Genomic DNA, 21,990 nt, shown 5'->3' on the forward strand with positions numbered 1-21,990 from the left:
AGCTCGGGAGCTCGGCCAAGCTCCCCCACCATAATTCCCAGCTCAGGTCGGGAGCTTAGCTCGGGAGCTCGGCCAAGCTTCCCCACCATAATTCCCAGCTCAGCTCGGGAGCTCGGCCATGCTCTCCCGCCCTACTTCCCAGCTCAGCTCAGCCCTGAGGTCATTAGGGAGTTAGCTTCGTAGATTTGTTCGGCAACCTTGGTGAGCCAGCTAGGATGTTAGGATCAGTGTTTAAGATAAGATTCGGGCGAGATCTCAGCCTAGATATTCGGGATTGTGATCCCGGGATTTTCGAGTTCTTGATAAGGAAGGTAGGCGTTAAATACGGAGCTCTTTCCTATAAATACCATGTTCACTTTCATTATTTGCATCCTAATTTTCACTCGTGTACACACACCACTCTCGATATTTCGCTATCCTAGCATCTGACTTGAGCGTCGGAGGGGATACACCGGAACACCTTCCGGCCCCCCTTTAACACTCTTGTTTGTGGTTTCAGGTCAGCAACAACTCATCTTCTGTTGGAGGAATTTCATCATTTCATCTGTTGGAGGAATTTCATTAGTTCATCCAAGGAGATCACTTTATTGAGATATATCAATTGGCGCCGTCTGTGGAAAATTTAAGCTAAGGCGTAGATATGGCGGGAAGAGGAAGAGAAAGAGGGAGGGGAGGAGGAAATGTGGCGGACATGACTGTAGATCAGCTCAACCAGTTCATCACTCAAACGGTGCAAACAGCCATGGGTCAGAATCCACCACCTCCTCCCCCTCCACATGGAGGTCAGCCAAACCAAATGGATGCGATGTGGGAAGAGATCAGGAGATTGGGTTGGCAAGTCGGAGGTCGGCCTGGGCCGATACAGAGGAAAAGCCCTTTTGCTCGGGCTATTTTAGATGAAGAACTCCCTGCGAATTTTAAGCAACCCACCTTAGGGGAGTATGATGGGAGCTCAGATCCAGAGGAACATTTGGGAAGGTTTGAAAATGCAGCCCTGTTGCACAGATATACGGATGCAATTAAATGTCGGGTCTTCCTCACCACTCTGGTGAGATCAGCTCAGCAATGGTTCAACCTTTTACAGCCTGGTAGCATTCGAAGTTTCAATGACTTCAGCTCAGCCTTTTTACACCAATTTGCGAGTAGCAAAAAATATTTGAAGGCCTCTCTTAGTTTGTTTAATCTGAAGCAATCTGAGGTGGAACCTTTGAGGGAGTATGTTCAGCGCTTCAATACAGCAGCTTTGGAAGTACCTGCGGCCACTGCTGATACCTTGGTAAACTCTTTCACTCAAGGGTTGAGGGGAGGAGAGTTTTTCAAATCTTTGGTCAAGAAGCCTCCTTTGACTTATGATGAGCTCCTTAGTCGAGCTGAGAAGTATGTGAATTTGGAGGATGCACAGAGGCAAAGGAGACATGAAGGAACGTCTGGGAGTAAGCCAAGTACCAAGATAAGAGCAAAGGTAGAAGGGAAGGCAGAAGTTGGAAGACAAAGGGTTGCGGAAGAGATGAACAGGGCTAAGGGACCCTACCCTTACGTACCACTCTCAGTAAGCCTGGAGAAGGCAATGCAATTCTGTGAGGATAGGCGAGCGCTTGTGAGGCATCGGAATGCTGAGAAAGGCCCGCGGTTACCGCCATCCAACAAGTTTTGCGACTTTCATTAGGAGTATGGGCATATCACTAATGACTGCCAGAGGCTAGGCGAGGAGTTGCAGAGAATTATTTCTGAGGATGCTCGACTCAGGGCTGAGCTGACTCGGAGAGCGAATCCTCCTCGCCAAGGCCGAGCTCCTCAATGGAGGGATAAGGGAAATGAAGTAAGGGGAAACCAACCTGATCATCAAAGAAGAGCTCCACAAAATGGTCAGGAAGATAGGGTTGAGCAAATTGCAAATCACCTATGATTTCAGGAGGCACTACAGATGGAGATTCAGGAAGGGCTCGCAAAGCTCACGGGCGCAGATTGGAAAATTTTGAGGTAAATTCTCAGCTTAGCTGTCCTACTGATCCGAACATTAGTTTTGGAAGGAAAGATTTAAAGGATGTGGTGGTACCTCATAATGATCCCTTATTGGTCACCTTGACCATAGCCAATTATGATGTGGCTCGCATCTTTGTTGATACTGGTAGCTCAGTAAACATTATCTTCAAAGAAACCCTTGATCAAATGAAGTTGGAAGGATTTGAGTTGGACCCAATCACCACGGAGTTGTATGGGTTCACGGGTCATGCTTTGCAACCGTTGGGACAAATAGTGCTCCCATTATCTCTTGGAAATGGAGAGCAGAGAGTAACCAAAATGGCTTGCTTCACCATGATGGATGCACCATCCTCTTTCAATGGAATATTGGGGTGCCCTGCCCTGAGTGATTTCCGAGCCGTGGCATCCACCTATCATCAGAATTTGAAGTTCCCAAGTGGAAGAGAAGTGGGGGTTGTTCGGGGTGATCAGAAGGCAGCTCAGTTGTGTTATGTGAATGAGGTGAAGATTGATGCAAAGAAAAAGAAGAGGGAAGTAGGAATGGTTTCAGTAGGTCGAACATCGAGGGTATTTGGTCAGAAGGTGCTTCTGATGTCATAAGAAGGTAATGAGAAGGTGGAATTAATCCCGGGAGCTCAGATTTTTAAATTAGCTGCTGATCTCGTCCCATTAGTGAAGCAAAGATTGGTTGACTGCTTGGAGAAGAACAAGGATGTTTTTGCTTGGTCTGTGTCAGAGCTCAAAGGGGTTAGTGCGGAAATTATGGTTCATCGACTCAACACTCTTGCGGGAGTGGGGCCGATAAAACAGAAGAAGAGACACTTTGGACCGGAAAAGGATAAGGTTATTAAAAAAAAAGTGGATGAGCTCCTTGAGGCAGGACACATTAGGGAAGTGCAGTTCCCTACTTGGTTATCAAATGTGGTCTTGGTCCCTAAGAGCTCAGGAAAGTGGAGGATGTGTGTCGATTTCAGAGACTTGAATAAGGCATGCCCCAAAGATTGTTATCCACTGCCTCGAATCGATCAGTTGGTTGAATCTACGGCAGGTCATCAGTACTTATGCTTCATGGATGCATATCAGGGGTATCACCAAATTCCTTTGGCGGAGGAAGATCAGGACAAAGTAAGTTTCACTACCTCTCATGGAACTTTTTGTTACAGAGTGATGCCTTTTGGTTTGAAGAATGCAGGGGCCACTTATCAAAGGCTCATGGACAGAGTGTTCGCCTCCCAAATTGGCAGAAATGTGGAAGTTTATGTGGATGATATTCTGGTGAAGTCTCAGGATGATGTGGGATTGTTGGCCGACCTTGAGGAGACTTTCTCGACTTTAAGAGCTTATCAGGTGAAGCTTAATCCGGAGAAGTGTGTATTTGGAGTTAGGGGAGGTAAGTTTTTGGGGTACATGGTTACTGAGAGGGGCATAGAGGCCAATCCTGAGAAGGTGCAGGCTATCCGATCCATGTCTGCTCCTCGTAATCTGCAAGAAGTTCAGAGGTTGGCAGAAAGGATAGCAGTCTTGTCTCGATTTATATCAAGATCAGCTCATAGAAGTCTACCTTTCTTCAAAGTGCTTCGTAAATCCAAGAAATTTGAATGGGATGATGAATGCGGGAAGACATTTGATGACCTAAAAAGCTATTTAGCTGAACTCCCTGTGTTGGCTAAGGCAATTTCTGGTGAACCATTGTACATCTATTTATCAGCTTTAGAAGAGGCAGTCAGTTCAGTACTTATTAGGCAGGAGGGAGCAGCTCAACACCCTATCTATTTCTTTTCACATGCCCTTAAGGGTGCAGAACTCCAGTATTCGGAGGTGGAAAAGCTAGCGTTGGCCTTGGTTATGAGAGCAAGGAAGCTCAGACCTTACTTTCTATCACATCCTATTGTGGTACTGACCAACAACTCTATTGGGAGGATATTGACTCGAGTTGATATTTCGGAAATATTGGTGAAATGGACTACGGAGCTCAGTGAGTATGACATCCAGTATGAACCAAGGTCAGCCATTAAGGCTCAGGCGTTGGCAGATTTCCTGGCCGAAACGAGACATGTGGAAGCAGAGGATTTGTGGAAAGTATATGTTGATGGCTCTTCTAATAATGAAGGATGTGGAGTGGGGGTGTTTTTGATCTTTCCTCATGGAGATGAGATCAGATTGGCAGTTAGGTTGGATTTTCGAGCTTCTAATAACGAGGCAGAGTATGAGGCTGTGTTAATCGGCCTCCGAGCAGCTAAGCAAGCTGGGGCAGCTCGGGTGCATCTCTACTCTGATTCACAGTTAGTAGCTCAGCAGGTTAATGGAACGTATGAAGTGAAAAATGAGAAGTTAAAGGAATACATGAGGGCGATAGAGGAAGCTCGGGGCCTCTTTGATGAGGTAATGTTTGAACAAATTCCGAGGGAGAGCAATGAAAAAGCAGATTATCTTGCCAAGATGGCTAGCTCACTTCATAACTGGAAGAACAGAGACGTAGTCGTGCAAGTGGAATTAACACCTTCTACTGAGCTCACACCATTAGCTCTGGAAGAGAGTGACTAGAGAAGAGAGCTCTTGGAATACATGGAGAAGGGCGAGTTACCAAAGGATCCAAAGAAGGCATATCGGTTGAAGCAGAGGAGTCTCCGCTTTGTGATGGTGGAGGGAGTTCTTTATAAGAGGTCATTTTCTGGACCTCTTCTCAAGTGTTTAGGCCCTAAGGAAGCTCATTATATCTTGAAGGAGATACACGAGGGGTGTTGTGGCAATCACTTGGGGTCTTATTCTCTAGCCCGTAAGGTTCTCTTAGCGGGATATTTTTGGCCTACTATTTTGAAAGGTGCCATAGCTTTGGTGACTTCTTGTGACAGTTGTCAGCGACATAGCAGACTTCAGCATCAGCCAGCAGCGTTAATGAAAGGAATCGTGGCAGCGTGTCCTTTCGATCAGTGGGGAATGAATATTGTGGGTCCCTTCCCTCCGGCCCCAACCCAGAAGAAATTCTTGTTGGTCGCTATTGATTACTTTTCTAAGTGGGTGGAGGCGGAGGCCCTGGCTCGAATTATTGAAGGGGAAGTGCTGAAATTTCTATGGAAGAATATAGTATGCAGATTTGGGGTACCTAGGAAGCTCATTTCTGATAATGGGAGACAATTTCAAGGAGCTCGGGTGCAAGCATGGTGTAAAGAGATGAAAATTCAACAGCACTTCACATCTGTCCATTATCCTCAAAGCAATGGTCAAGTGGAGGTGACTAATCGGTCTTTGGTGCAAAGCTTGAAGACGCGCTTGGGAAAAGCCCAAGGAAATTGGGTGAAAGAGCTTCCTAGTGTGTTATGGTCGTATCGTACTACGCCGAGAATTGGGACTGGAGAGACTCCATTTAGTCTGGTGTATGAAAATGAGGCAGTCCTACCGGCAGAGATTGGAGAAGAGTCAGCTCGGATCATTTTCTATGATGAGAAAAATGGAGAAAGGAGAATGGAAGACTTAGATTTTTTGGATGAAAAGAGAGAAGCTGCTGCCATCAGAATGGAGGCATACAAAAGCAGGATAGCTCAATCCTATAATCTTCGGGTGCGTAGGAAGGGATTCCAGGTAGGAGATTTGGTACTCAGAAGAGTTCAAGATGCGGTTGTAGGGAAGCTCGACCCTAAATGGGAAGGACCGTACAAGGTGGTGATGAGGCTCAGTTCGGATGCTTACTACTTAGAAGATTCAAAGGGAAAGATGCTGAAGAGACCATGGAGTGCTTACAATTTACGTAAATATTATTCTTAAATGTTGCAAGAACAATTTTTCTTTAAGTTGTAATTCATGCAAGCTGCATTTTACTTTTATCTATAAGCAGTTATTCTTTCAGAAATATTGATGAAAACACACCTTAGTCACGCCTCTTAGGCCCCTGACTTTGGTTCAGCTCATCACCTTAGTCACGCCTCTTAGGCCCTTGACTTTGGTTCAGCTCATCACCTTAGTCACACCTCTTAGGCCCCTGACTTTGGTTTAGCTCATCACCTTAGTCACGCCTCTTAGGCCCCTGACTTTGGCTCAGCTCACTACCTTAGTCACGCCTCTTAGGCCCCTGACTTTGGCTCAGATCACTACCTTAGTCACGCCTCTTAGGCCCCTGACTTTGGTTTAGCTCATCACCTTAGTCACGCCTCTTAGGCCCCTGACTTTGGTTTAGCTCATCACCTTAGTCACGCCTCTTAGGCCCCTGACTTTGGTTCAGCTCATCACCTTAGTCACGCCTCTTAAGCCCCTGACTTTGGTTCAGTTCATCGCCTTAGTCACGCCTCTTAGGCCCCTGACTTTGGCTCAGCTCACTACCTTAGTCACACCTCTTAGGCCCGACTTTGGTTCAGCTCCCTACCTTAGTCACGCCTCTTAGGCCCCTGACTTTGGCTCAGCTCACTACTTTAATCACGCCTCTTAGGCCCCTGACTTTGGCTCAGCTCACTACCTTAGTCACGCCTCTTAAGCTCCTAACTTTGGTTCAGCTCATCTTAGTCACGCCTCTTAGGCCCCTGACTTTGGTTCAGCTCATCACCTTAGTCATGCCTCTTAGGCCCCTGACTTTGGTTCAACTTATCACCTTAGTCACGCCTCTTAAGACCCTGACTTTGGTTTAGCTCATCGCCTTAGTCACGCCTCTTAGGCCCCTGACTTTGGCTCAGCTCACTACCTTAGTCACGCCTCTTAGGCCCGACTTTGGTTCAGCTCCCTACCTTAGTCACGTCACCTTGACCCTGATTTTTGGGCTCAGCTCAGTTACAACACTTTGATTTCAGCCCTTAGCCCATTTTAGATACTCAAGTACAAATGGTGTTAGCAGGTTAATTAAACACGCACTTGGTAATTATGAGGGGTCACTTCACATTGCTCTTATTTAGATGAGCTGGGAGTCAAGGCAATTTGGTTTTGGAGCTCGGGAGCTCGGGAGCCCATTTAGGCGATCTGAGAACATATGTCAGGTCAGGTCGGAAGTTTGGCTACGGTAGCTCAGCTCGGCTCTGGGAGCTCAGCTCGGCTCCTGAAGCTCAGCTCAGTTCAACACCTCCGGGTGTTGGTTTATTTTTAAATAAGTACTTTGCTCCCCTTAGGGAGCTCAGCTCAGTTCAATACCTCCGGGTGTTGGTTTATTTTTAAATAAGTACTTTGCTCCCCTTAGGGAGCTCAGCTCAGTTCAACACCTCCGGGTGTTGGTTTATTTTTAAATAAGTACTTTGCTCCCCTTAGGGAGCTCAGCTCAGTTCAACACCTCCGGGTGTTGGTTTATTTTTAAATAAGTACTCTGCTCCCCTTAGGGAGCTCAGCTCAGTTCAACACCTCCGGATGTTGGTTTTTTTTTTTTAAATAAGTACTTTGCTCCCCTTAGGGAGCTCAGCTTAGTTCGACACCTCCGGGTGTTGGTTTATTTTTAAATAAGTACTTTGCTCCCCTTAGGGAGCTCAGCTCAGTTCAACGCCTCCGGGTGTTCGTTTATTTTTAAATAAGTACTTTGCTCCCCTTAGGGAGCTCAGCTCAGTTCAACGCCTCTGGGTGTTGGTTTATTTTTAAGTACGTACTTTGCTCCCCTTAGGGAACTAAGCTCAGTTCAATGCCTCCGGGTGTTAGTTTATTTTTAGGTGATAATCTCACCTTTCTTTAGGGAGCTCAGCTCAACGCGACACCTTTGGGCGTTGGTTTATTTTTAAGTGATAGACTTATCTCCCCTCATGGAGCTCAGCTCAGCTCAACACCTTCGGGTAGTCTATTTTTAAGTATGTATATTGCCTTCCTATGGGAGCTGGGCTCAGCTCGCCTTCGAGTGTTAGTATTATTTTTGGTGTTTATCATACCTCCCCTCAAGGAGCTCAGTTCAGCTCAGCTCGCATTTGAATATAAAGGAGATCAGTCTAACATACAATAGCGATAAGTAAATAATAAAGCAAAGGAACTTGCATAAGAAAGTAAAGAGTTCAGCGTTTACATCCACATAAACTAGAATTAACTCTCATCCTCGCCCTCGCCCTCGCCCCGCTCGGCCTCGCCCTCACCCTCCTTGGCTGCCTCTACTGAGGTGAGAGAGAGAGAAAACCCATCCAAATCCAAAAAATCCATAGGGACCCCTTCAGGAGGGTAGCCTGCTGCCCTGAACTGTTGGGTACAACCCTCAAACCCTTTGGATAGGTAGTCATAGGCTTGGATAGTAACCTCATCCATGAACTCGTCCGACTTTAGGAAGCCTTCTTTGAAGCCTTCAGCCCCCTTAGCCAGCTCGGTTCGGGACAACTCTAACTCTTGGAGGGCTTGAGCAAGCTGATCCTGAGAACCTTTGAGCTCCCCCTGCAAAGCCTCCTTCTGCACCTCATAAACTCGGAGGTCATTTTGCAGCTTCAACCTCTCAGCCTGAGAGCCTATCCGCATTTCCTCCATTTGGGCTTGGAGATTGGCCACCTCCTTTTCATAACCAAGCTTTGCGTCCTTCGCTAACTGATTAAGCTCAGCAAAATGAGCTTCATAATTTTGGGTATCCTTGGAAAATTGCTTTCGAGTCATGGAAGCTCGGAGGGACAGCTCGGCGTTCAGGACGACGACCTAAGAAAGGAAAAGTGTAAGTAAATATAAATATAAGAGAGAAACATAAAATAATGGCGAGGGGAAGGTTACCTCAGCCGAGGCAGTGTTAGAACGTTGTATCAGCTCAGTCCATCCAAGGTTCTTTACATAATCAGCGTCAGCCTGAGAGATCATATCCCGAAGGACTGACCCGGCAGTTGGAGTAGGCCCGACCCCCACGATACGCAGGGCATCATGGTACATCTTAAAGAAATTGGTCCTGCACCGGACCATAGGAGTCTGAGGTTTCTCCGCCCTGAACTGACGGAGGGGTACCACTTCTGGAATAGAAGACCTCCCGGAGTCCAGCTCCACCACATCAGGGTGCGGGCTTTGATGTTGCCCGCCTTTTCGAGCCTTTGGATTGGGTTGTAGAAGGCTCAGGTTTGCCAGTAGCTCGGGGTAAAGGGGCTTTAGATTTGGCCGAGCTCCATTCAGTCTTACCACCCGACGGGGCAGCTGTTTTCTTCTTCTCCAGCATTCTCTTTATGGCGGCGTTCATAACTCTTTTTTCTGCACAAGACAAAGGGAAGGTCAGGACAGTAAATGGTGAGAACACTAGTAAAGCATAGCACGTGCGGGGGAAGGGCCATACCTAAGTTTCCTTGGACAGAAACATCTGCCGAGCTGAGCCCATGATGGCAGAGCAAGTCCTCTGCCAGAAGGGCAGAGATATCAAAGCACCTTTCCCCTATGGCCCTTAGGGCTCCAGTAAGCAGCTCCCCCTGACAGAAGCCCGGGGCAGGAATAGGCAGGAGAGGGAGGGTTTCCCTCCAGACTGAGCATATGTCCCAGGTATCAGTAGGGTGAACAAAGAAGAAGGAGTTTTTCCAATTTTTGTTGGAACTGGGAGAGCCCTTAAAAAATTTGCAGTTAGGGCGGCAAGAGAAGTAAAAGGGCCGCTCCTCAGAACATTTGGGGAGAAAAAAATTGCATATAGTAAAACAAGTTACTTCAAAACCTAAGGTTCTAAAAAGGACCACAAAGCTGCACAAGGTTCGGAAGGAGTTGGGGGTAAATTTTCCTAAGTGGAGCTCGTAGTAGCGACTGAGCTGTTGAAAGAGAGGGGGGAGAGGAAACCTAAGGCCAGATTCTAGCTGATCTACATAAAAAGTATAATATCCCATAGGGGGATTGTCAGCTCGGTCATCGAGGTCAGGAATGATAAATTCATAACCCTCGGGAGCATGAGATAGGGCCCTAATTTTTTCCTCATCCGAGACATCTAGCTCAGATGAGTACAGGTCAAACCAGGGCACTGAGGGGGCCTCGGGGTTACTCCCCAAATCATCATCCAGAGTGGAAGTTGAGGCGGGAGCAGGATCCTTGCCCGGGGACTCTCCTGCTAGGGTAATTGCGAGTGAATCGTATCGATCCACCTCAGCAAATACCTCATCTGAGCTCTCATGATGAGGGCGGGATGAAGAATCCATTAAGGGGGTTTAAACTTACTTGGGGAGCTCGAAAATCAGGAAGAAAAGAAGAGGACGGGAGCAAAAGCTAGAGAGATAAAATATGCAAGAGGGATAGAAGTGAAAGTGAAAAAAAAATTTACAGCGAGGCCTATTTATAGAAAGCTCGGATCAATTCAAGCCGTTGATCTTGGGACAGGTGGACGATTCAGATCAAGTGGAATTCGAAAAATTACCGTTGGGAGAGCAAAACAAAGTACATCTTGTCAGAAGGACCGAGAAGCTCGGTAAGACACCTCAGATCGGCAATTTCTTAGGGTCATCTCAGAACCAAAACAACGAATTTCGTGTCTTTGACCTCAGTTCGACTTTTAGGGGGGGACTTGTGATACCCTGGGAGGAGATTCGCTCAGCTCATCGATGACCCTAAGCTCCAAGAGCTATTATTTGGCAAGCTATGATAGAGATAGGGAACTCGGCTCGGCAGCTCGGAAGCTCGACCAAGCTCCCCCACCATAATTCCCAGCTCAGGTCGGGAGCTTAGGTCGGGAGCTCGGCCAAGCTTCCCCACCATAATTCCCAGCTCAGGTCGGGAGCTTAGCTCGGGAGCTCGGGAGCTCGGCCAAGCTTCCCCATCATAATTCTCAGCTCAGGTCGGGAGCTTAGCTCGGGAGCTCGGCCAAGCTCCCCCATCATAATTCCCAGCTCAGCTCGGGAGCTCGGCCATGCTCTCCCACCCTACTTCCGAGCTCAGCTCAGCCTTGAGGTCATTAGGGAGTTAGCTTCGTAGATTTGTTCGGCAACCTTGGTGAGCCAGCTAAGGATGTTAGGATCAGTGTTTAAGATAAGATTCGGGCGAGATCTCAGCCTAGATATTCGGGATTATGATCCCGGGATTCTCGGGTTCTTGATAAGGAAGATAGACGTTAAATACGGAGCTCTTTTCTATAAATACCAGGTTCACTTTCATTATTTGCATCCTAATTTTCACTCGTGTACACACACCACTCTCTATATTTCGCTATCCTAGCATCTGACTTGAGCGTCGGAGGGAATATGCCGGAACACTTTCCGGCCACCCTTTAACATTCTTGTTCGTGGTTTCAGGTCAGCAACAGCTCATCTTCTGTTGGAGGAATTTCATCATTTCATCTGTTGGAGGAATTTCATCAGTTCATCCAAGTAGATCACTTTATTGAGGTATATCATGATTTTTTTTTACACGGATTGAATTGGAAACTCGAAACGTATCTTATATCGGAAAATTGTATGTCATACAAGTTCAACATACGGTCAAAAACAATATTTCTTATCGTCAGTATCCAGTCAAATTTTTTGGGTCCCTACTTTACCAGAAAATTTGGACATTTTGGATTTGGGGTGGAAATTTTTTATTTTATTTTATTTTATTTTTCCTTTCTAGTTGAGAAGAGCTAGCTACAATGATTTGAAATAAATTAAATTCAACGGCGCATAGTGTGTTTATTTGAATGCACAATGAAAATAAATGGTGTGCCCCATGATGCACCCTTGGCCAGCACACTATCTGATCAATAAAATTCAATTGGGTGTCACAATTTTCAACCAAATGTAATGCACATGCACTGTTTCTTCACACGGAATCCAAACTGAAATACACATTAATAGAGATAGTTATCTTTACAATATTATAATATTATAAATCTATACTATTAATTAAACTCGACTCATATATATTAACCGACTTGGTTCATCTGTAAGTAACACCAATTCCAATATCAACAAAAAATTTTGTCTTAATTTAGAGTTTGATTTAAATTTGTGGCCTAACCCCACTTGGATGTTGCATCAAATATAATATTCGATAAGATTACAACTTTAATGAAGGCATATCAGAAGAATTAAAAAAAAAACACACATTCCAACTCTGTTTTTAAAATACAAAGTATAATATATTATGAATATTAAATAAATTAAAACTAGAATTAAATATAAAAGTGAAGCTAGGCCGGCACCACGTACAGCTACTCCTTCTAATAACGCTATAAATGCTGCATCAAGTACAAAATCCGGATAATATAAAAGACACCATTTTTCCTCAGTACTTGTCCATCTCCAAGTTATAACTAAAAATGGCTATCTCGAAGAGGCGGCCATATTCGTACTCGAGGATCACGCACGAAGATCCCGAAGAAACACAGCACAGGCTGGCGCAGTTCTTGATCTACAAGACTTTGCAGAAAGCAGACACTAGGAGATCATATTCATGGCTGGGGATTAGAATAGTTCGATTGAGAATCAAGATTGGCACGAGGCTGAAGAAGATGAAAAGGGGTTTCGTTTCCACGGTTTTCTCTGCTAAATATGATCTCTGCAAGCAGGTTAACTGTGTCTTGAGATATTGGAAGCAATTGCTGCGTGGCAAACGAGGCACATCAGTTGGTTCCATGATCCCTCCAATGCTTTCATGAGTTTTGACACCATCATATTCTCTCGTCTTTTACGAACTTTTTTCTTGTTCTTGTTCTGTTCGTCGGACAAAAGAGGGTGTTTGGCAGTTCAGTTCATACCTTGTGAGTAAGCTATAGTCTGTTTTGGATCCCATTGAAAGGTTTGTTCTTGGTTATGCTTCTCGTTTCTTGAAGATTGAATCTATTGTGAAATATAATTCATCCACCCCAAGATACATAGACCCATTTTGTATAGCAAACACAAAGTTTAGAGACAAATTTTATGTTTTATTTTTAATTATTTTATTCAAAAAATAGTTGCACTTATTTAATAAGATAAGATGATGCTAAAAACAATTATTTATAGGACCATAAATTTGTGATAGTCGCAAAAATGAATCATATATATATAGTTTTGATCCCACGCACCTTAGGATATGAAGATCCACGTGCGCCTGTGCCCAAAACAATTACGATTGTCTTGAAATTTTCACGGTAGTATTGTCTCAAAAATGCGGATCCAACGATATATCATATGATACAAATTTCAATCTCGGTGGTCGAAAATGTGAAGATAGTCGAAAATTACATGTTTCACATTTTCGGTCAGCATCCATATAAGTAACCATCGTCAGCACCTACAAGCCTAAAATGTGATAGAAATGTTTGAATATGGAAATTATCAATTTATGATTCAAGCATAGTTGAAAATATGATAAAAAAAAAGCATATTAGTTCAGCATGATCAATTATTTTATAAAGAACTATAAAAGGATATGGTGAACATGATGTGTGCCAATATCTTTTTCCAAATATGTGGTTTCACATTTGGATTGAAGTTTTGTATGTTAAGTGTGTCTAATTTGGCACAGCCACATTAATCATATATTGATTGTTATTTAAAAAGAATCACGACTATATATAAATTAAAGTCCATCTTCTTATAATTAATATTAATAAAACAAATTAACTCCAATTATACTTTAAATCGACCGTACTGAACTTGAGACCTCTCGAGTACGTACTACTCATCGACTTTTAAATTTCCACAGACAATCCGACACAAAATAAATCCAAATCTAATATTTCGGCCTCATGGCTGACCAATCCTAACAAGGGAAAGGGCTTAATGCTGAATCTTCCCTTTTAACTTTTTGTTATTATAAAATAATAATAAATAAATTTATGTGTTACATCACCGTGAAAGAATACAGGTTGGACATGAAGAAATGTGGCAGAGATATTATCGATATATGTTCCCAAATGATTGAAATCTTAATAATTATATTAGGTTCTAGTATAAAAAATCGATTTTATGATGTGTGTATGTCTAAATATCAAATCTTGATCAAAGCTACAAAGAGTGGGGAATGGGGCCAAATTTTGCTCGATAACTAATCTTGGAGCCTTAAGTATATATCGAGCCATTCATATTTTTCGTTTCTTATATGTGAATTCATGGTTTAATTTGTATACGAACTATGAATAAAGATAATTGGTGCGATCTAGAGGTAATACTGTAATCCAAGCATCTTAATCGATATAGTCGTGCGCGAGTGTAAATTTTTTTTTTTTTGTGAAATATAAAATATTATTAGTAGGTTATTATTAGGTTAGAACTTAGGAGATAACTTTTCATAAACCTTTACTCGAATTTTCATTTTACAAACTTGATAGTCACATACATGTACAAATAACATTAAATTGTTATATATTACCGGTACGGAAATATCGTAAACAACTTTGGGCCCGACGATGAAAAACAGCATTTACAACTGGGCCCCTTAAGCCCAAGCATGATGAACTATAATACTATTCTGGGTCCCTTATTATCGGGCTCAGAGTTGTCCATTATCATTTATCAAGTGACTTTGCTTTGCTCTATTAAAAAAAAATATAAAAACAAAATTCAATCAAAAAATTAATAATTAAATTAAGTTAATCTTTTTATGTTCTTAAAAATAATTTTTTCTGATGGAGTAATTCACATTGATGATGAAATCCAAAAAAAATCAAATTGATGATGGAGAATTCTAACTTATAATGTAATAATAATTTAATAAAGGGTAGACTTTGATCAACGAAAACGTCCACTGTCATGGCCTTTTGTGGAAATGGTCTTGGAAATTTGTCCGCACTGAATTTTGAGGAATTTCGGAGATTTTTCTCGTTCATCCCCTCCCATATCTAATATTACTTTTCATCTTTATTAGGGTTCCCGCCATCTTGGTCAACTTTTCGCATTGTAGAGGTATGTTTCAGTTTCTTTGATTCTCATGTACTCAGTGGGGTGGAGTTATGCATCTCGTTTCTGTAAAATTGAGCGTGGATTATGCAATGTTTTGACATGCTGTATGATATATTCTGTAAAGTCAATTTTTTGGTCTATTCGATTTTTATGTGCGATTCTATTTTCTGAAAAATTTTGAGTTCACCATATATTGACGATCTCGCATATGTAATATTGTGTTTTCGATTGGAGATGCTTGATTTGTTTGCGGAGATGGGGTTGAGAACTCGTTGTGTTGGGAGTGAATTTTTGCGTGTTTACCTGAAAATTTGTGGTTTTTGTGATTGGGCTTTCAGTTTGAGATGAGTGTGGTGGGGTTCGACATTGGAAACGAGAACAGTGTGATAGCAGCTGCTAAGCAACGGGGGATTGATGTGTTGCTGAATGATGAGTCAAAACGGGAAACTCCGACAGTGGTTTCATTCGGTGAAAAGCAGAGGTTTCTGGGCTCTGCTGGAGCTGCCTCCGCAACCATGCACCCAAAATCAACAATTTATCAAATCAAGAGATTGATTGGACGGAGATTTAGTGAATCCATCGTGCAAGATGACCTAAAATTGTTTCCTTTTGAGGCTTCTGAGGGCCCCGATGGTGGAATTTTGATTCACTTGCAATACTTGAATGAAAAACAAAGTTTTACACCAATTCAGATATTAGCAATGTTCCTTGCTCATTTAAAGCAGGTTACAGAGAAGAATCTTGAGACACAAGTTACTGATTGTGTGATTGGTATACCTAGTTACTTCACAGATTTGCAGAGGCGTGCATATTTGCAGGCTGCAGAAATTGCCGGGTTGACTTCGTTAAGGTTGATGCATGACTGTACTGCTACTGCTCTGGGCTATGGTATATACAAGACCGACTTGCAGAGCAATAGTCCAACAAATGTTGTTTTCGTGGATGTTGGTCATAGCGATACACAAGTTGCGGTGGTATCATTTCTTCCCAGGTTTATGAAGGTGTTATCACATGCTTGTGACGATAACTTAGGAGGAAGAGACTTTGATGAGGTTCTGTTTAGATATTTTGCTTCTCAGTTCCAGGAACAGGATAATATCAATGTGTATGCTAGTGCCCGAGCTTCTATAAGGCTGAGAGCAGCATGTGAGAAACTAAAGAAAGTGTTAAGTGCTAACCCCGAGGCACCACTGAATATCGAGTGCTTGATGGAAGAGAAAGATGTAAAGGGATACATTAATAGAGACGATTTTGAGAATCTATCATCTTATTTACTGGAAAGGATTAAGAACACCTGCCATAGGGCTTTGCATGATTCTGGTCTGTCTGTGGAAATGGTTCATACTGTTGAACTTGTTGGATCAGGTTCTCGAATACCTGCCATTGCAAAAATATTAAATTCACTTTTCATGAAGGAGCCTCGTCGAACAATAAATGCTAGCGAATGTGTAGCTCTTGGCTGTGCCATTCAATGTGCGATGCTCTGCCCCACATTCCGTGTGAGAGAGTATGAGGTATATTTCCCACTAAATTGAATCATTTTCATTTATACATTCCTGTTTTGTAGTTATTTTGAGCATGTTTTAATGAATGTCTCATGTTTTGAGAAAATAAATTTGTACTTCTAAATGCCAAGAAATTGAGACTCGTAATTAATAGCTCTTGTCGTTTTAACCTTCTATCATCTTCCGATTATAAATTAATCTACATTGTATACTTTTGATTCTTTTGTACTTGATCACCTGTCTTTGGGTATACCATAACTTGCAGTACTGTTATTCGTTGTCTAAGATGGTAAGATTCAAAAAGCATTTGATAATTTTGGATAAAAGCCCTCCAGACAAGACAACCACAGATCCAAAAGTATGTCGACAACTGTGACATGAGTATGCCGATACATTTTCCATTTTCCCTCCGTGCCTGCTTAAAAAAATCTCTTTAGAAAAATGTGGCATGTTTTGTTACTGTGGAGAATCTATGGATTTAGTTTTTTCTTGTACACATGGGTAATTACTAAGATTACAGACTCAACTTTTAGTACTAGCACATTAAACTAGCTTCCATTCATGTCTTTGGAGGACTTATTATCACTTGCTGCCTTGCAATGAATTTTTTGATCTATTAAGAGCAGAAAAAGACCTTTACTTTATAGAGTGGTATGTAGGCCTTCATCCAGATAGTGGTTCGCTTTGAGGCCCTTTAATTCAGAATTCAGATGAGAGAGCAGAACATGTGTAGCATCGTTCTTTACTATTTTTTGTGCGCATTGATTGCACAATAAACATTGGTTCGTTACATTTTCAGGTGCAAGATTGCTTCCCATTCTCAATTGGATTAGCATTATATGAAAGGCCGACATTCAAACTTGCATCCAAAACGGTATTTCCCAGGAGATATCCTTTTCCCAGTACAAAGATTCTTGCTTTGCACACAAGTGATTACATTCACATGGAAGCCTACTATTCAAATGAGGAGGAGCTACCTCCTGGCGTACCCTCCAGAATCAGTTGTTTTAAGGTATATGCCTCCTGGCGTACCCACCTTCTTGAAATTAAGCACTTTGAAGGTTCTTAAGCTACCTCCATCAATTTAGAGCCTTTGAACTGCAAGTAAGAGAGAAGGGTCTATTATTGACTTGATAGCTTGATCATAGGAAAGTTCTAGAGCACTGAATTAGTGAATTATGGTTCAAGCAGTAATATTCTCCTTAAAGAAGCATCTAGAATTAATCAAATTACGTATAGCATCTAGAATTAATCAAATTATGTATTTGACTGAAGAATATTATGTACTTCATGACTATATCTGAATTAACTATTCCTAATGCTTGTTAATCACCGTCTCTTATGCTCCTAGAATGTTAATTTCCCTTGAAAGTGGGAATACTAACTTTTATTCTCTACAGTTGAACCGTTCGATGATTTTTCCTACCGCTTATGCCATAGGTTTATGTTAAAAGATAAACAATGTACACGCACGCGTCGCATATGTAAAAACTTCTATAAGTTTGAATTATTCCCACACACAATTATACTAATCTGAAAAGGTGTATTTGTAGATTGCAGCAGTGATAACTTGTTCTTGCACACAGTATTTTGGACTTTGAATGGTTGACCTGTACCGCTGATAAATGAAAGATTAAGCGGTGATATGCAAGTAATTGTAGCTACGTTGTGCATATTATGTGCCTGGAGAATCATGCCACTTGTACTAAGTGATTTGAAGCATCCTAAATGCTGTATGTGCCAGGCAAAGAAAGACTTGAAAAAGTATTTGAAATGTTGGCTGGTCATTGAATTCCATATTAGCCGAAGAATTTGCAAAATAATTTTAGATTCCCTTTTTGTAATACTGTCTCCATCTTATCACGGCTCTATTTCAGATTGGACCTGTCGGAGTTTCTCACTCAGAGAAAGCAAAGATCAAAATTGAAGTTCAACTAAACCTACATGGAATTTTTACCATAGATTCTGCTTCTGTAAGTGGTAGCATGTTATTCCAGTGTGTATGAAGCTAGAACTTTAGAAGATGCAATACCAAATTTATTGGAAACTTTGTCGCTTCTGCAGCTGATCAAGCATCGCTCGGATGATTCTAAGGTGTATAACAGTCGTCCTTTAGTTTCAAAAAATGGGGAGCCAAGCAATCAAGACAATTCTGGCAAAGCAGATGACCTATCAGTAAGTCAAGTCAGGCAAAATTATTGTGGAAATACTTGATGTATCATTCTTTCACTGAATTGAGAACGTTTTCAATTCCCAACGCACGTTGCAAATAAAAAGCAACATAACAATATTTTTCCTGCCTCGCAGGCTCACACCCCACCCCACCCCACCCTGCCACCCCTCCCCTGCATGTGTACGACAACTATGTCCAACCCTGACTTGGGTCCATCTCTTTTTGTAAACCTTGTAAAAACTGTGCTTCGTTCCTGTACTGTTAGGGTTGCCCCAGCTGTTTCATGACTTGGTCTTGCCTATGCTGCTTTTCCTCTGACATTGCTGTTTTTATGGTTATATGTGCATTTATTCTGCTTGTTTACTGTTTGGAGCTTTTTAATTTTACCTAAATAGTATGACTAACCTTAATTCTTGCTACTTGATTGGACATCATTAACTATGCTCAAATTGGCCATAGTAATTTAGTTAGAAAAGCTTTTTTACATTACCTTGAACTTTTTGAAGTCGAATGTCCTTGACGGTCCTATTTCTTTTGGGGGTTTCTCATTCCTATTTCTGTAATTGAGCTTGTTTTGATGGAATATTTCATGGCTGCTTAATTTGTGTTTGAATTTAAACAGATTCAAACTTAACATCAATCTTCATCATAATCACTATTGATACTTTTTTCACTGTCAGTGACTCAAATTTAAATTTATGCGTTTGCATTGAGATAAAACTGTTTCTTCTGGAGGTATGGTCGATTGCGCATAATCATTGATATTGGGCTCCAAATCTGGTTCAAACCCATGATACATAATTTTTTGTAAGCTGGCAAGCATTGGTGAACTATCTTTAGATGCATTGGTTAATTAACCATTTGAAGCAAGTTAATATCTGATAAGATACAACTATATTGTGTGATATTTCTGGTGCGAAGTTGTTCAATCGGTTCTCTTGTGCTGCTTTCTAGTTAAAAAAATGCTGTTTATATGAGTAAGAAAATAATCTTGGCAGCCTTAGTTTAAGCATGCTGGTCTTTACAGTTTTTGCAATTTAATACTCCAAAGCTATACAAGTGTTCCAACGCATTGCAGGATCATGAAAGACAAACGGTTACTAATAGACATGATTTATTAATTGATGAGAATGTCCATGGTGAATTGATGTTGGGGGAACTCTCGCAAGCTCAAGAAAAAGAGTCTCAGTTAACCCAACAAGACATTGACATGGAGCGTACGAAAGATAAGAAAAACACACTGGAGTCTTATGTTTATGAAACGCGAAATAAGGTATCTCCTTGTGCTCTAAGATATTGTTGCATTCTCTGCTTTTATTACATGCCTGCTTGATGGGTGAAGTTGCTTGAGAAAAGGTCATCGGCAAATTGGTCAGTACAGAGTTTAAATTCAACAGATTTAGCCATTTGACATTGTTAGTGCAAGATCGTTGATTCGAAACTTAACCTAAAAGAAAAACACAAAAGAAGAAAAGATGACTGAGAATGAAATGTCTAGGCTGGAACTATGAACTCAGCTGTTGTTTCCATGCAAAAACGATGTATCTGAACATACTGAGAAAATTTCTTCCCCATTTTCCTGTGTAATTATTTTAGACTGTTATTTTATTTATTAGGATTGATTTATGAATTAGTATGGTTCTGCACAAGTATGGCAATCTTTTTTCATGGAAATTTCAGCCAATATCTGATATGCCGGTTTTGTAAGTCAGATGCTTGCGGTATATTTTCCAAGTTGTTTGAAAATGATAGACTTACTGTAACAGTCAAGATCTGTGAAGCTCTTCCACATCTTGTCACAAAACCATGATGACTGTAATAGTTATGATTTGTGAAGCTCTACCACATTGTCACAGAACCATGCCCATGTTGTTTCACTTGATTGCAAAAAGTGTTGCACATCTTATTCTCTGTTGAATTATTCGTTGTGGGACTCATAAGCATCTAAACAGCTTTTGAATAAATATCGGAGTTTTGCCACTGATTCTGAAAAGGAAGAGATCTCCAGTAACTTGCAGCAAACAGAGGAATGGCTTTATGATGGAGGAGATGATGAGTCTGAATTTGTTTATACTAGAAAATTAGAGGATTTGAAAAAGGTTAATTTATTTTATCTGCTTTAATTCTTGAAAACTTTACTTCTAACAGTCAATAATTGATTTGCTTTTTAATGTGTTAATTAGATCGTTAATCCAATTGAACATCGATTTACTGATGAAGAAGCAAGGGTACTGGCAGCCCGAGGGCTATTCAATTGCATATTGGAGTGTCGGGATGCTGTAGAATCACTTCCACCTGGTGAAAGAGAAGCTGTACGGTTCATGCTGATGATTGAGTTTTTTTTAATGCTAAACTATGCTTTTTGGATGACTCTCAAGAGAACGTGATTGATTGGTTGTCTTTTATTTAAAAGGTATTGGCAGAATGCCGTAAAGCGGATCAGTGGCTTCGAGAAAATATCCAACAGCAAAATTTGTTACCCAAGAATGCTGATCCAATAATTTGGTCTAGTGACATAACAGAGAAAACCGAGGCGCTTACTGAGTAAGGAAATCTGTTTAGGCATTGAAATTCATGTATCATAATCAATTTAAAGCATGAAAGGCTGCATGTTAGGTTGACTTCGATTTTTAGTTATTTTCCCACCTGAAAATTTCCTTCCATAATTGTTTCCTTTCTAATATAGCACCATACCTACCCTCCAGAAATTCATTAAATTCAGGAAATATCGTGCCTATTGTGGTTACAAAGTAACTTGATATTTGATCGATTCATTGTATGATCCTGCATGCAACTATGCTAAAAATAAGCCAGCTATACTGTTGTAGGGGTGTGGTTTTGAGTATATGTATCATGGGGATTTAGCACCGGTGCATCTCAACAATCCGCATCTAATAATACCAAGACTCATAGGCTCATAGCTAATGATGCATTAACAACGATCCTGCTTCTCGAATCAAGTTTGCATTGACAAAAGCTGTTTAGCTCTTTTCCAAATTGATGCTGCACATAGGAGGCCACTGTCTCTAAAAATGCTTTCCGTAATTTTTTTCCCGTGTATTTTTTTCATTTTTCGAAAATGTTTTTTAGGATGTGCAACCAATTGATACTACGCAGCCGTTCATTCTCAAGCCCAGAGGATGCCAAAGAATCAGAGACAAGAGGACAGAGGGATGATATGGATGTTGATTAATGTGCATTTGAGAACGACAGTGATTGATCACGAGTACAAGAAGAAAATTGATAACCCTATAACTCGATGGATGTCAACTTGTGTCTATAGTCCCTCCCTTCTTTCATAGCTTAAATTACACAGATATCTCGAGGTGATGTTATAGCAATTTCTCCTCGGCTGCCCCTCCTTATGGGCTATTTGGTTCCTTATGTAGGGTCTCTATCCTCCAACTTCTTCGTTTTTTATTCACTCAAGGGTTGAAATTTTGAAGAAACTCGTTGAAAAAACACTTTGCTGGTCGACAGATTGAACTTATACGAAAGAAACAGGTACGAGAAACTCCCGAGGCTCCTTGAGTGCTTTTTTTTTTGTATCAATGCCATGTTATCTCGAATGCTTAATTGTGCACATATATTCTGTAAACAAGTTTCCATTGACATCAATGATCAAAGAGTTGAATTTTTTTTCAGGTGATTTTTG

The 21,990-nt window shown here is 41.5% G+C and overlaps 2 protein-coding genes across 3 annotated transcripts; both read left to right on the forward strand.

The window, feature by feature from the left end:
* The first annotated feature begins 12,091 nt into the window (after positions 1-12,091).
* LOC140870406 (uncharacterized) lies at positions 12,092-12,430 on the forward strand. The gene has a single exon (XM_073273004.1). It carries the CDS (start codon positions 12,092-12,094, stop codon positions 12,428-12,430), a length of 339 nt encoding a protein of 112 aa, XP_073129105.1.
* Positions 12,431-14,468: 2,038 nt separating this feature from the next.
* On the forward strand, positions 14,469-21,981 carry LOC140878936 (heat shock 70 kDa protein 16). 2 transcript variants are annotated; one of them, XM_073282564.1, is made up of 10 exons: positions 14,469-14,660; positions 14,996-16,171; positions 16,962-17,174; positions 18,040-18,135; positions 18,227-18,337; positions 19,414-19,608; positions 20,288-20,434; positions 20,519-20,647; positions 20,749-20,879; positions 21,426-21,981. In XM_073282564.1, exons 2-10 carry the CDS (start codon positions 15,002-15,004, stop codon positions 21,526-21,528), a joined length of 2,295 nt encoding a protein of 764 aa, XP_073138665.1. In that variant the 5' UTR covers positions 14,469-14,660; positions 14,996-15,001; the 3' UTR covers positions 21,529-21,981. The 2 variants fall into 2 exon arrangements, with proteins under 2 accessions (XP_073138665.1, XP_073138669.1); XM_073282568.1 differs by lacking the exon at positions 14,469-14,660 and having other exon boundaries at positions 14,667-16,171.
* Positions 21,982-21,990: the final 9 nt, after the last annotated feature.

The sequence above is a fragment of the Henckelia pumila genome, chromosome 1 (genome assembly GCF_033568475.1).
Source record: "Henckelia pumila isolate YLH828 chromosome 1, ASM3356847v2, whole genome shotgun sequence".
Classification (NCBI taxonomy): domain Eukaryota; kingdom Viridiplantae; phylum Streptophyta; class Magnoliopsida; order Lamiales; family Gesneriaceae; genus Henckelia; species Henckelia pumila.

Excerpts from the sequence above, each read along its gene's own strand:
- LOC140870406 (XM_073273004.1), top strand. The coding sequence starts at position 12,092 with ATGGCTATCTCGAAGAGGCGGCCATATTCGTACTCGAGGATCACGCAC.
- LOC140878936 (XM_073282564.1), top strand. The coding sequence starts at position 15,002 with ATGAGTGTGGTGGGGTTCGACATTGGAAACGAGAACAGTGTGATAGCA. Across the intron at positions 18,136-18,226 it reads TTACCATAGATTCTGCTTCT|CTGATCAAGCATCGCTCGGA; the intron begins GTAAGTGGTAGC and ends TCGCTTCTGCAG. Across the intron at positions 19,609-20,287 it reads TTTATGAAACGCGAAATAAG|CTTTTGAATAAATATCGGAG; the intron begins GTATCTCCTTGT and ends GCATCTAAACAG.